General features: G+C 51.0%; 1 protein-coding gene across 1 annotated transcript; it reads left to right on the top strand.

Moving 5' to 3' along the window:
• The first annotated feature begins 9,616 nt into the window (after positions 1-9,616).
• Positions 9,617-11,967, top strand: RAB42 (RAB42, member RAS oncogene family). Its single transcript, XM_055261382.2, has 2 exons — positions 9,617-10,096; positions 11,070-11,967. The coding sequence occupies exons 1-2, from the start codon at positions 9,864-9,866 to the stop codon at positions 11,491-11,493; spliced, it is 657 nt and encodes a 218-aa protein (XP_055117357.1). The 5' UTR covers positions 9,617-9,863; the 3' UTR covers positions 11,494-11,967.
• The last annotated feature ends 2,963 nt before the right edge of the window (positions 11,968-14,930 follow it).

Genomic DNA, 14,930 nt, shown 5'->3' with positions numbered 1-14,930 from the left:
CCCGTGTGCTGGGAAAGGGCTCGGGCTCCGCTCGGAGCTCAGTGGGCGTGCGAGCCAGCAGCGCCTGAGTGGGTTTCGGGGAGGGGGTCATACTCCCCGAAAGGCGATTGCTTTATTCAAGGCTTGTCTCTTCCACTAATATGTAATTTTACTGAGCGCGTGTTATTTTAACTGTGTCTGATTATCTGATCTAGTTTTCATAAAAACCCTGTGAACGCTCTGTGGACAAATAAGGAAACTTAAGAATGGATCACACAGCTATCGCAAGCGAAGAGAGGACTGGAATTTGGAGCCCACCCCAGGCACCACACATAGCGCAATGTTTTGTCCATGGAATGAATAAGCTTCAGTATGAAAACTTAGTGGTGATTGCCGAGAATTAAACACCCATCCTGTGCCTAATCTATTAATTTTTATTCTTACATACACTTTTTTATTTGAGACAGGGTCTTGTTCTGTTGCCCAGGCTGGAGTGCAGCGGCGTGATCAAGGCTCATTGCAGCCTCGACCAACTGGGCTCAAGCAATTCTCCCACCTCAGCCTCCCAGGTAGATGGGACTACAGGTGCGGGCCAACTTTCCTTGCTTACACTTTAAAAGGTAGGTACTACTGCCGGGCGCGGTGGCTCACGCCTGTAATCCCAGCACTTTGGGAGGCCTAGGCGGGTGGATCACGAGGTCAGGAGATCGAGACCATCCTGGCTAACACGGCAAAACCCGGTCTCTACTAAAAAAAAAAAAACAAACAAAAAAATTAGCCGGGCTTGGTGGCGGGCGCCTGTAGTCCCAGCTACTCGGGAGGCTGAGGCAGAAGGATGGCGTGAACCCGGGAGGCGGAGCTTGCAGAGAGCCGAGATCGTGTCACTGCACTCCAGCATGGGCGACAGAGCAAGACTCTGTCTCAAAAAAAAAAAAAAAAAGGAGGTACTACTTTAGCAGGTTGTGGGGGCGCACGCCTGTGGTCCTGGACTCCTCTCTTTCTCTCACATCACATGTCCAAGCCATCAGCAACTCCTGTGTGCTCTACCTTTAAAATGTATCAATAATCTGTTTCTTACCCCTTCCACTGATGTTACCCTCATCGTTGACCCACATGATAGCACTAGTCTCCTATCTCCCAGATCCTGCTGTTGCTCCCCACAGTCTGGTCTCCACACGCCAGCCAGCCTGCTAAAAGTTTTTAATTTTTATGAAGTCTAATAGTCAATTTTTTTTTGTAGTTTATGCTTTTTTTTCTTTTTTTTTTTTTTTTTGAGACGGAGTCTCACTCTGTCGCCCAGGCTAGAGTGCAGTGGCGCGATCTCGGCTCACTGCAGACTCCGCCCCCTGGATTCACGCCATTCTCCTGCCTCAGCCTCCTGAGTAGCTGGGACTACAGGCGCCGGCCATCGCGCCCGGCTAATTTTTTGTATTTTTTAGTAGAGACGGAGTTTCACCGTGTTAGCCAGGATGGTCTCGATCTCCTGACCTCGTGATCACCTGCCTCGGCCTCCCAAAGTGCTGGGATTGCAGGCGTAAGCCACTGCGCCTGGCCGTTTATGCTTTAAAAGCTTAATAATTAGGCCGGGCATGGTAGCTCACACCTGTAATTCCAGCACTTTGGGAGGCCAAGGCGGGGGGGAAGATGACCTGAGGTCAGGAGTTCAAGTCCAGCCTAGCCAACATGGTGAAAACTCGTTTCTACTAAAAATACAAAAATTAGCTGGGCGTGGTGGCAGGCGCCTGTAATCCCAGCTACTTGGGACGCTGAGGCAGGAGAATCGTTTCAACCCGGGAAGTGGAGGTTGAAGTGAGCCAAGATGGTGCCATTACACTCCAGCCTGGGCAACAAGAGTGAGACTCCGTCTCAAAAAAAAAAAAAAAAAATGTAAAATTATTAAATTTTTTTTTTTTTTGAGATGAAGTCTCGCTTTTTCGCCCAGGCTTGTGCAGTTTATTGCGTGTCAATTATGCCTCAATAAAGCTGTCAAAAAACCATAAGAAAAAATTTATATCTCCCAGGCGCAGTAGCTCCCACCAATTCAGGAGGCCAAGGCAGGTGGATCACCTGACATCAGGAACTAGACACCAGCCTGGCCAACATGACAAAACCCCATCGCTACTAAAAATACAAAAAAAAAAAAAAATTACCCAGGCATGGTGATGCACATCTACAGTCCCAGCTACTTGGGAGGCTAAGGCACAAGAATCGCTTGAACCTGGGAGGCAGAGGTTGCAGTGAGCCAAGATCATGCCACTGTACTCCAGCCTGCGTGATAAAGCGAGACTCCCGCTCAAAAAAAAAAAAAATATATATATATATATGTGTGTGTGTGTGTATATATATATATATATATATATATATATATATATGTAAATATATACACATATTATATTAAGGCAGATGCAGTGGATCACCTGTAGTCTGGCTACTTGGGAAGCTGAAACAGGAGGATCACTTGAGTCCAGGAGTTGGAGGTCGGCCTGGGCAACAAAGTGAGACCCTGTCTCTAAAAATAAATAAGGCCAGGCGCAGTAACTCATGCCTGTAATCCCAGCACTTCAGGAGGCCAAGGAGGTGGGTCACAAGATCAGGCGTTCAAGACCAGCCTGGCCAAGATGGTGAAACCCTGTCTCTACTAAAAATACAAAAAATTAACCAGGCGTGGTGGCGGGCGCCTGTAATCCCAGCTACTCAGGAGGCTGAGGCAGAGGTTACAGTGAACTGAGATTGTGCCACTGCATTCCAGTCTGGGCGACAGATCAAGACTCTGCCTCAAAAATAATAATTACGGCCGGGCGCGGTGGCTCACGCTTGTAATCCCAGCACTTTGGGAGGCCGAGGCGGGCGGATCACGAGGTCAGGAGATCGAGACCACGGTGAAACCCTGTCTCTACTAAAAATACAAAAAATTAGCCGGGCGTGGTGGCGGTGCCTGTAGTCCCAGCTACTCGGAGAGGCTGAGGCAGGAGAATGGCGTGAACCCGGGAGGCGGAGCTTGCAGTGAGCCGAGATTGCGCCACTGCACTCCAGCCTGGGCGACAGAGCGAGACTCTGTCTCGAAAAAAAAAAAAAAAAAAATAATAATAATAATAATAATAAATAAAAATAAATAAATAACATGTATTTTTTAAAACTTCTTTTTTTTTTTGAGACGGAGTTTCCCTCTTGTTGCCCAGGCTGGAGTGCAATGGCACGATCTCGGCTCACTGCAACCTCTGCCTCCTGGGTTCAAGTGATTTTCCTGCCTCAGCCTCCTGAGCAGCTGGGATTACAGGCACCTGCCACCACGCCCGGCTAATTTTTTGTATGTTTAGTAGAGACGGGGTTTCTCCATGTTGGTCAGGCTGGTCTTGAACTCCCGACCTCAGGTGACCCACCTGCCTTGGCCTCCCAAAGTGCTGGGATTACAGGCATGAGCCAGGCCTAAAAGACATTTATATCATGTTATTCACTTGCTCAGAAATCTCCCATGACTTCCCAACACACTTAGAATAAAAACGGAAATCTCCATAATGGTCTCCAAGGTCATATATGATCAGGCTCCTCCTCCTTGCTGCCCTCATCACGCACCACTTGCTCCCTCAGTCAGTCAGCTCCATCCTCCTGGACTCTCTGCTCTTCTTGGAGCACCTCAGGGCCTTTGCTTTTGCCTGGAACTTGCCCCACCTGAATATCACAATCACACTTCTTAACCCTCACTCCCCCTGGGTTTCTGTCCACATGTCACCTCCTTAGGCCATCCTATTTTGATAAAGCACCCCTCCTCCTCCAACCTTCAAGTCACTGCCCACTTGATTGTTATTTACAGCACTTACTGCTTCCTGACATGGTATTGTGTCCGGAATTGGTGGGTTCTTGGTCTCACTGACTTCAAGAATGAAGCCACAGACCCTTGCGGTGAGTGTTACAGTTCTTAAAGGCAGCGTCTCCAGAGTTTGTTCGTTCTGATGTTCGGATGTGTTCAGAGTTTCTTCCTTCTGGTGGGTTCATGGTCTCACTGGCTCAGGAGTGAAGCTGTGGACCTTCGCGGTGAGTGTTACAGCTCCTAAGGCCGCGCGTCTGGAGTTGTTCGTTCCTCCTGGTGGGTTCGTGGTCTCGCTGGCTTTAGGAGTGAAGCTGCAGACTTTCGCAGTGAGTGTTACAGGTCATAAAGGCAGTGTGGACCCAAAGAGTGAGCAGCAGCAAGATTTATTGCAAAGAGAGAAAGAACAAAGCTTCCACAGTGTGGAAGGGGACCACAGAGGGTTGCTGCTGCTGGCTCGGGCAGCCTGCTTTTATTCTTTTATCTGGCCCCACCCACGTCCTGCTGATTGGTAGAGCTGAGTGGTCTGTTTTGATAGGGCGCTGATTGGTCCATTTACAATCCCTGAGCTAGACACAAAGGTTCTCCACATCCCCACCAGATTAGCTAGATACAGAGTGTGGACACAAAGGTTCTCCAAGTACCCACCAGAGTAGCTAGATACAGAGTGTCAATTGGTGTATTCACAAACCCTGAGCTAGACACAGGGTGCCGATTGGTGTGTTTACAAACCTTGAGCTAGATACAGAGTGCCGATTGATGTATTTACAATCCCTGAGCTAGACATAAAGGTTCTCCAAGGCCCCACCAGACTCAGGAGCCCAGCGGGCTTCACCCAGTGGATCCCGCACAGAGACTGCAGGTGGAACTGCCTGTCAGTCCCACACCGTGCACCCGCACTCCTCAGCCCGTCAAGGCTTGACGGGTTTTATTAGTAATAATTTCTAAAACAGCTTGTAACTGTATGATTCGGTTGAGCATGTAGATGGGGGTTCGATATCCTCATGAGCCATCTTCTGCCTAAATGGCAGGTCAGTAGTATTGTATGATTCTTTCAGGGGCCATTCATTATTTTTCTTTCTTTTTTTTTTTTGAGACAGAGTCTCACTGTCGCCCAGGCTGGAATGTAGTGGCGCGATCTTGGCTCACTGCAGACTCCGACCCCTGGGTTCACGCCATTCTCCTGCCTCAGCCTCCCGAGTAGCTGGGACTACAGGCGCCCGCCACCTCACCCTGCTAATTTTTTGTATTTTTAATAGAGACGGGGTTTCACCGTGTTAGCCAGGATGGTCTCGATTTGTTGACCTCGTGATCCTCCCGCCCCGGCCTCCCAAAGTGCTGGGATTACAGGCGTGAGCCACTGCGCCCAGCTCCTATTCATTATTTTTCAAATCACCTATGGCTGTGCTTCGTTTTTCATGGGAAGCACAGACTGGGAAGCCTAGAAGTTCACCTGTTTGTATGGGCAGTAAGAAGAAAGATGGCTCAATGGTGCCAATTACACAGCTACCTGTCCACTGATAGGCAGCTTAGCATAAGCTCTGTGTCCACATATCCAGTATAACCTGGCGGGGGCTCTCCAGTCCTGGTGGAATTCTGGGTGGGCCCAAACAGTCTGCAACTTTGGAAATTTACTGAATGGATTTCTTTCTGTGTAATTGGAACTGAACCATGTAACTGTTTTTGTGGTACCATTATACAGCTTTTGCCCAAGACAACTAAGCCGCCCTTAGGCAGGATGAGTGCATCCTTTTCCTTCTCTAGCTATGCAATACTGTCCAATAATTGAGACTTTTAGAACCCAAAAATTGTCAGGTGGTTCTTCTGGGCTGGGAATTCATCAGGAACTGGGTCTGTGGGAACTAATTCTCGGGCTTCGCATGGCCATTGATCTCCTGTTACGGTTCTTCTACAAACATAACATAAAGGCTGGGCGCGGTGGCTCACGCCTGTAATCCCAGCACTTTGAGAGGCCGAGGCGGGCAGATCACGAGGTCAGGAGATCGAGACCATCCTGGCTAACACTGTGAAACCCCGTCTCTACTAAAAATACTAAAAAATTAGCCGGGTGTGGTGGCGGGCACCTGTAATCCCGGCTACTCGGGAGGCTGAGGCAGGAGAATGCTGTGAACCTGGGAGGCGGAGCTTGCAGTGAGCCGAGATCGTGCCACTGTACTCCAGCCTGGGTGACAGAGCAGGACTCCATCTCAAAAAAACACTAGGATCTAGTTCTTTTCCATCAGTGCCTAATGTTACATATTTTCCTTTATTGTACTTTGGGTCTGAGGGGTTTGTCATTATCAGTTCTAAAGGGTTGCAGCTCCCACTCGTGCAGGAGGGGCTGACTTTTCCTTTTTGGAGCCAAACAGGATCTTTTTTATCTTCTTTCCAAGTAGCCCAAATGACCCAAGACCAGTATTGACACATCTCACATAAATATGATTTTTGACAAATGTACTTATTTTCTGCTGTGTAACTTTTTTCCCAATCTAGGGAACTGCATCCTGTCCCATGCTGTTTACTATTAATAACGGCAGAGGCGTCAAATTTTAAGGTTACATTTTTGGGGACCCCTCTTTCTTCTGTCCTAGCTATTACTTTACTTGTGTCACCTAGAAAAGGACCAGTCCTTAGTCTTACTTCAAAGACTGTGATCATGGGAGGTTCCGAGGGGTCATAGCACACATTGGGCTGGTCACTTCCTGGATTACATACTTTGTACCGAGTGTTATTATACAAACAGGCTCCTTTTGGAGTTCCTAGGCATTCATAATAAGTATAAAATAATAGGATTGTAGCACTCTTTTGTCCTACCTCAGTGACCTGATGTATATACTGTGAACAGCCTTCAGTCTGAGGAAGGTCAGTTGAAGTCCTTACTGTACAAGTCCAAATTTTAAGGAAAATGAGTCCTGCGGTGAGTTTCCTCATGCTTCGGCGGTGCGTGGACCAGTCAGCTTCTGAGTGTGACTGGAGCAGGGCTTGCCGTCTTCTTCAGAGTCACTTTGCAGGGGTTGGCGAAGCTGCTTCCATCCACATACAGCTCCCAGTCTACTGATGTTTAAGGGTGGTCTCGGAGGGTGGGCCTACTAGAATAAACTGAGTCCAACACCTCTACACAGTTCTCTCTCTACACAGGCCTCTCTCTTCCCAGTAAGTGGCCGTTGGAACTACAACCCAGGTCTGTTTTTTGTGTGTGTGTGTGATGGAGTATCTGAAGTGCAATGATGCGATCTCCACTCACTGCAACCTCTGCTTCCCAGGTTCAAGCGATTCTCTTGCCTCAGCCTCCCGAGTAGCTGGGACTACAGGCGTATGCCATCACACCCAGTTAATTTTTATATTTTTAGTAGAGACAGGGTTTCACCATGTTGGCCAGGATGGTTGTGACCTCCTGATCTGCCCACCTCAGCCTCCCAAAGTGCTGAGATTACAGGTGTGAGCCACCGCCCCTAGCCCAACCCAGATATGTTCTAATGCAAGTGCAGATAACCTTAACTGCTGTGTCACGCGGCTCCTCCAGAACTACCCTGTGAGATTAGGTACCATGATTTGCCTGACTTAGCAGAAGAGGAAGCAGGGATCAGGGAAGGGAAATAACTTACCCCAGGCTACACAGTGAATCTGTGGCAGAAGTCAGCTGACATCTGGATTTAACTGCAGTCAGAGGCAGACACATGATCCCAGCCCACAGGAGGAGCATCTGGGAGAGGGAGGAAGTTCAAGAAGCCAGATGCTGACAGTGCATTGCCCACGCGGGGTGACCGGAAACGCCTCAGGGAGGGCTGGGGTCAGAATGCATTTCCAGCTGCTTCATGCCTCTCTGGAGTCTCCTTCCCAGATCCCGCTTATCCTTGGAGACTCAGCTTCAACATCAGCTGGGATGGGCTTCTCTGACCCTTTGGCTTCCCAAGTCCAGCTTTATCATGGTGTTTGACAGAATGAATGGATGGGTGAATGAACAGCACTTGCCACTTTCATTAATTCGTCTAGCTATAAATATTTACTGAGCTTCTACTTTATTTATTTATTTTTGAGATGGAGTCTTGCTCTGTCACCCAGGCTAGAGTGCAGTGGCGCTATCTTGGCTCACTGCAACGTCCACCTCCCGAGTTCAACCGATTCTCCTGCCTCAGGCTCCCAAGTAGCTGGGATTATAGGCACGTGCCACCATGCCTGACTAATTTTTGCATTTTTAGTAAAAACAGGGTTTCACCATGTTGGCCAGGCTGGTCTCGAACTTCTGACCTGAAGTGAGCCACCCTCCTTAGCCTCCAAAAGTGCTGGGATTACAGGTGTGAGCCACTGCGCCTTAAGTTTCTACTTTATGCCAAGCGCTGAGTTAGGCCCTGAGGATACAGTCATCAGCCCCGGCCCTCAAGGAGCCTGCAGCCTGGGAGAGAGACTGACATCAGAGGTGGTCAGAAGTGCATGTGGGCCAGGCGTGGTGATTCACACCTGTAATCCCAGCACTTTGGGAGATGGAGGCGGGCGGATCACTTGAGGTCAGGAGTTCGAGACCACCTTGGCTAACATGGTGAAACCCCATCTCTACTAAAAATACAAAAATTAGCTGGGCTTAGCCGGGCGCGGTGGCTCACGCTTGTAATCCCAGCACTTTGGGAGGCCGAGGCGGGTGGATCACGAGGTCAGGAGATCGAGACCACGATGAAACCCCATCTCTACTAAAAATACAAAAAATTAGCCGGGCATGGTGGCGGGCGCCTGTAGTCCCAGCTACTCGGGAGGCTGAGGCAGGAGAATGGCGTGAACCCGGGAGGCGGAGCTTGCAGTGAGCCGAGATTGCGCCACTGCACTCCAGCCTGGGCGACAGAGCGAGACTCCGTCTCAAAAAAAAAAAAAAAAAAAAAAAAAAAAAAAAATTAGCTGGGCTTGGTGGTAGGTGCCTGTAATCCCAGCTACTTGGGAGGCTGAGTTGGGAAGATGGCTTGGACCCAGGAGGTGGAGGTTGCAGTGAGCCAAGATGGTGCCACTGCACTCTAGCCTGGGCGACAGAGTGAGACTCCGTCTCAAAAAATAAAATTAAATTAAAAAAAGACTAGAGAGACTAGAGTTGGCTGGAGCAACTGGAACTCCAGCCTCAGTGCCCCGGGTTTCCAGAAGGCCAGCCTGGAAAGAGTGGAGTAAACTTTGGAGGCTCATGTGCTGCCTCACCCTAGCCCCTCACCCAAGCAAAACTCAACCAGTGTCTTAGTGCTCGTGGGACCTGCTTTGTCCCCTTTTGTGGCATCAAAGGGGTGATGAAGAATGAGACAAACCTGGATGTGAGTCCCAACTCTGCTGTGTGACCTGAGACAAGCCGTGCCTCTGAGCCTCAGTCTCCTCAGCTCTAAGAGGGGCACTCCCATGGCCCTATCAAAGGGTTGCTGTCCACAAAACATGAACTGACCATTGGCCTCATATATGTTAGTTGTCAAATCCACAGGCCAACTGCACTCCCTTTAGAATTGCAGTTGTCTGTGTCTGTCCTGCCTCCTCAACCAGACTGTGCCCAAGTCCCTTCTGGGGCCCTGGTGTCCAACTGAGACAGGCATTTGCTGTCGAACGTTGAACCTGAACATTGAACTACAGGCCCCAGGCCAGGGCTAATGAGGGCTCCAGGAAAGGGCTTCTGGGTGGAGAGGGAGCACCTACTAACCACCCACTTCCAGAGTGGCCTTCCCGGGTCCAGCAGAGGGGTGGGCTCCAACTAGGGAACCCACAGCGGGCGGGGGTGGAGCGGGTAAGCGGGTGGGGCTGGAGATTAAGGAATTGAGTGAGGTGGATGCTTTAGCGCTGTTAGTCTCCTCCCCATGCCCCTTCTCACTTTATCTAGTTTAGTCCCTTTATCCCGTGAAGTAGGGCTCATCATTAGCCCCCTTTTACAGAGGAGAGAATTGAGGCTTCGAGAGAGAGAAACTTGGCCAGCAGTTTCCACTCGGTCTGACGCCCTCGCTGCCCCGCCGGGGACGGTGGCTGGGCGCGGGGAGCGGGGGGCGGCGCAGGCGGGGCCCCGGGCAGGGGCGGGGTCGGGGCGCGGACAAAACGGTCGCGAGGCGGCGGGGCGGCGGACGCAGCCATGGAGGCCGAGGGCTGCCGCTACCAATTTCGGGTCGCGCTGCTGGGGGACGCGGCGGTGGGCAAGACGTCGCTGCTGCGGAGCTACGTGGCGGGCGCGCCTGGCGCCCCGGAGCCCGAGCCCGAGCCCGAGCCCACGGTGGGCGCCGAGTGCTACCGCCGCGCGCTGCAGCTGCGGGCCGGGCCGCGGGTCAAGCTGCAGCTCTGGGACACCGCGGGCCAGGAGCGCTTCAGGTGCGGGTAGCCGGGGCGCGGGAGGGACTCCTGGTGGGGGGCTTGGTGAGCGTGCGCTCCGCCACGGCAACTCCGGAGAGGCCGACTCAGAGGTCAGGCGGAGGGCGAGGTCCCTGCCCTGGGTCCCGCCCGGTCCGCTGGGGCCAGACCCTCCCCTGCTCGGAGTCATTTTTCCCACGAACACTGCGGGGTGGGTTGAGTCCCAGAGACCAGGAACATCCCTGGCTTTGAGCTCTGGACTCTGGAGAGATGCTGAGTGATACTGGCCCCGGGTGCTGAGAGCTCAGGGGAACAGAGCGGGAAGTGTCGAGGAGATGTGGAAGGGAGAGAGGTTTGTGTTGACCTTGAAGGAGCAGCAGGAGTTTGCCAGGAAGAGAACAGAGGAACGAAGACCTAGGTCACGGCAGCACCAGGCCTTCTCCAGGAATGAGGGATTCAAGTCACGCTTGCTCACTAACTGGAGCACCCAGACTTTTTTCTTTTTCTTTTCTTTTTTTTTTTGAGACGGAGTCTTGCTTTGTCTCCCAGGCTGGGGTGCAGTGATGCGATCTCGGCTCACTGCAAGCTCCGCCTCCTGGGTTCACGCCATTCTCCTGCCTCAGCCTCCCGAGTAGCTGGGACTACAGGCGCCCGCCACCACGCCCGGCTAATTTTTTTGTATTTTCAGTAGAGACACGGGGTTTCACCGTGTCAGTCAGGATGGTCTGGATCTCCTGACCTCGTGATCCACATCCACCCACCTCGGCCTCCCAAAGTGCTGGGATTACAGGCGTGAGCCACCGCACCCGGCCAGCACCCAGACTGTTAGGAGAGACACAGGCACCGAGGCAGAGAACCACGGGGCCGTGTGAAGTGAGCCCTGATGGGCTGTGACGCATTCTGTGGATCCCAGGGGGAGGAGGTCCTGCCTCTGGGGGTGTCATGAAGGCATCAGCCTGTCCCAGCTTACCTCTCCGCCTCCTTGCCTCCCCAGGTGCATCACCAGGTCCTTTTACCGGAATGTGGTGGGTGTCCTGCTGGTCTTTGATGTGACAAACAGGAAGTCCTTTGAACACATCCAAGACTGGCACCAGGAGGTCATGGCCACTCAGGGCCCGGACAAGGTCATCTTCCTGCTGGTTGGCCACAAGAGTGACCTGCAGAGTGCCCGCTGTGTCTCAGCCCAGGAGGCCGAGGAGCTAGCTGCCTCCCTGGGCATGGCCTTCGTGGAGACCTCGGTTAAAAACAACTGCAATGTGGACCTGGCCTTTGACACCCTTGCTGATGCTATCCAGCAGGCCCTGAAGCAGGGGGACATCAAGCTAGAAGAGGGCTGGGGGGGTGTCCGGCTCATCTACAAGACCCAAATCCCCAGGTCCCCCAGCAGGAAGCAGCACCCAGGCCCATGCCAGTGTTGACTCTAGGAGAGAAAGGGTTAAAGCAGTCCCAGCCTTAGCCCACCTCGTGGGATGGGGAGTGTTAGTATCTCTCTGGAAGACAAATGACAGAAGGGTTCATATAAACAGTATCCTGACACAGTCATGCTTCCTGGATTTTGGAGTTGAGGCTTTCTACAGAAAAGAAAGGTCTGATGGCCAGGCATGGTGGCTCACGCCTGTAATCCTAGCATTTTCGGAGGCCAAGGACAGCAGATCACCTGAGGTCAGGAGTTCGAGACCAGCCTGGCCAACATGGTGAAACCCCGTCTCTACTAAAAATGCAAAAATTAGCCAGGCGTGGTGGTGCATGCCTGTAATCCCAGTTACTCAGGAGGCTAAGGCAGGAGAATCGCTTGAACCCAGGAGGCAGGGATTGCAGTGAGCCAAGACTGCGCCACTGCACTCCAGCCTGGGCAACAGAGTAAGACTCTGTTTAAAAAAAAAAAAAAGAAAGGCCTGAGAGACCAGATGTGCAACTTCCTGTCCTTGAGACTCAGTGTCCTTATCTATTGATGGGGCTCGTAAAAGATGCCACCTTGCAGGGAGGTGGTGACCACAAATGAGATAGTGGACAGGATGTGCTCACCCAGAGCCTGCTGTGCTGTGAATTGAAATGACAAAAGCTCTCATTCCCACTCCCTTTTTCTTGGCTGCGATGTGGCCACTCTGGCAGCACTCCTGGGCTCAAGACACTGAGAAGCCAGCGTCAGGAAGCTGCTGCATGAGCAAAGGCAGGTGCGGGGAATTCCAGGGGGAGCTTGGCTTGGGCTCCTTACATCCTCAGGCTAAAATGATACTGGGAATGGGATTAATATGTGACGTCAAACCCAGGGTTGCTGGCCAATGCCCCCACCCTAGGCCCAGGGGCTGAAAAATGGACGTTGGAGGCTGGGATGAACATGAATGTGTAGCAACTATGTTGGACACACAGTGGCCACTGTGATGAGCCACCAAGATCCTCCTTTCTGGCTGGGGAACCCATCAACCCTCTCCCCAGCTGCTGGAGTGCCGCTGGATGATGGACTTCAGCTTGCCCCACTCTCTGGGAAAGGCCCTCCCTTCAGGGCAGCCCGTATCCAAAGTCCATCTCCTGGGGGCCTTAAAGGCCTTTCCCTCTTGCCCCAGCTGTGGACAACTCTGAAAGTCAAACCCAACTTTATCAGTCTCTGTGGGCTTCATTGAGGACACTGTTGTGACATCATAGCCAAGTTATCCCCTTGCCCAATCCTACTTCCTTTTCTTCCCCAAACAGGTATCCATTTCAAGAATATCCCCTAATAAACATCTGCACACTCGTCTCCATCTCAGAGTCTGCCTCCTGGTAACCTAACCTACAACAGGAACTGCTAGGCGGGAATGTCCTGGGAGCAATTAGGGAAGGCTTCATGGAAGAGACACTGTTTATATTAGGCAGAATCTCAGCAGGTGTAGGGCTTAGTGGGTATCATTGTGCTGTAGCAAAAAGCACAGCCACTCTGCTGGGTGCAGGGGCTCACGCATGTAATCCCAACACTTTCGGAGGCCTAGGCAGGCAGTTCACTTGAGGTCGGGAGTTCGAGACCAGTATGGCCAACATGGCGAAACCCTGTCTATACTAAAAGTACAAAAATTAGCCGGGTGTGGTGGCTCATGCCTGTAATCCCAGCACTTAGGAGGCTGAAGCATGAGAATTGCTTGAACCCAGGAGGCAGAGGTTGCAGTGAGCCATGATCCCGTCACTGCACTCCAGCCCTCTAACTTGGGTGGCAGAGCAACACTGTCTCAAAAAAAAGAAAAGAAAAAAGCATAGTCACTTCACTCTCTTTCGTGACCTTGGGCTAGTTACTTGGACTCCTTGAGCCTCGGTTTCCTCCTCAGTCAGTAACATGAGACTGATAATCCCTCCTTCCTAGGGTTCTTAGAAGGTTTTCAGAATGAGTTTCTTAGCTTCCTCCCCATGGAGACGGGGCTGAGGGGTCTTCCTGTGCACTTGGTCCTGCCTCTTTTTTTTTTTTTTAAAACCCACACAAATTCACCTGTTTAATTTTGTGGGGGGTGGGGAACATCCATTACCTCAGACATTTATGTTTTATTTGTATTACAAACAATCCAGTTATACTTTTTTATTTCTAAATGTACAATAAATTACTGTTGAGTGTAGTCACCCTGTTGTGCTATCAGATGTTAAATCTTATTCATTCTATTTAACTACATTTTTGGCTGGACGCGGTGGCTCACGCCTGTAATCCCAGCACTCTAAGAGCTGAGGCAGGCGGATCACCTGAGGTCAGGAGTTCGAGACCAGCCTGGCCAACATGGTGAAACCCCGTCTCTACTAAAAACACAAAAATTAGCTGGACGTGGTGGCGTGTGCCTGTAATCCCAGCTACTGCGAAGTCTGAGGTAGGAGAATCACTGGAACCTGGGAGGCAGAGGCTGCAGCGAGCTGACACCGCGCCACTGCACTCCAGCCTGGGCGATAGAGCGAGACTCCATCTCAAAAAATGAATAAATAAAAATAAAATAAAAATAAAAACTATGTTTTTGTACCCATTAGCCATACCCACTTCCCCCCACCACTACCCTTCCCAGCCTCTGGTCACCATCATTCTACTCTATCTCCATGAGTTCAATTGTTTTAGTTTTTAGCTCCCACAAGTAAGTGAGAATGTGAAAAGTTTGTCTTTCTGTGCCTGGCTTTTTTCACTTATAATTCCAGTTCCATCCATGTTGTTGCAAATGACCTGCCTCTTCTTTTTAAAACATCCTTATTCATCCTTGTGACAACGTGGTGAGGTTGGCACAATCATCCTCATTTCACAGATAAGGAAGCTGGGGCCAGAAGAGGACAATTACTTGCTTTAGGGTGTCTTTTCATTCCTTCATCAGTTTTTTTTTTGTTTTTTTTTTTTTTAGATACAGGGTCTCGCTCTGTTGCCCAGGCTGGAGTGCAGTGATGCAATCATGCCTCACTGCAATGTCGACCTCCTGGGCTCAAGTGATCCTCCCACCTCAGCTTCCCAAGTAGCTGAGACTACAGGTGCACTTCACAAAGCTAACTTTTAAATTATTTGCAGAGACAGGGTCTCACTATGTTGTCCAGGCTGGTCTCACACTCCTGGCCTCAATCAATCCTCCTGCCTCAGCCACCCAAAGTGCTGGGATTACAGGTGTGAGCCATGCACCTGGTCTCCTTCAACAATTTTCTTTTTTTTTTCTTTTTTTGACACAGAGTCTCGCTCTGTCACCCAGGCTGGAGTGCAGTGGGGCGATTTTGTCTCACTGCAACCTCTGCCTCCTGGGTTCAAATGATTCTCCTGCCTCAGCCTCCCAAGAAGCTGGGACTACAGGTGCGTGCCACCACACCAGGCTAACTTTTGTATTTTCAGTAGAGACAGGGTTTCTCCATGTTGGCCAGGCTGGTCTCGAACTCCCAC

The sequence above is a fragment of the Symphalangus syndactylus genome, chromosome 22 (assembly GCF_028878055.3).
Source record: "Symphalangus syndactylus isolate Jambi chromosome 22, NHGRI_mSymSyn1-v2.1_pri, whole genome shotgun sequence".
NCBI classification, from domain to species: Eukaryota; Metazoa; Chordata; class Mammalia; order Primates; family Hylobatidae; genus Symphalangus; species Symphalangus syndactylus.
The sequence above is the reverse complement of the archived record's forward strand: the minus strand, read 5'-3'. Positions and strand labels throughout refer to the sequence as shown.

Excerpts from the sequence above, each read along its gene's own strand:
- RAB42 (XM_055261382.2), top strand. The coding sequence starts at position 9,864 with ATGGAGGCCGAGGGCTGCCGCTACCAATTTCGGGTCGCGCTGCTGGGG. Across the intron at positions 10,097-11,069 it reads GCGGGCCAGGAGCGCTTCAG|GTGCATCACCAGGTCCTTTT; the intron begins GTGCGGGTAGCC and ends TTGCCTCCCCAG.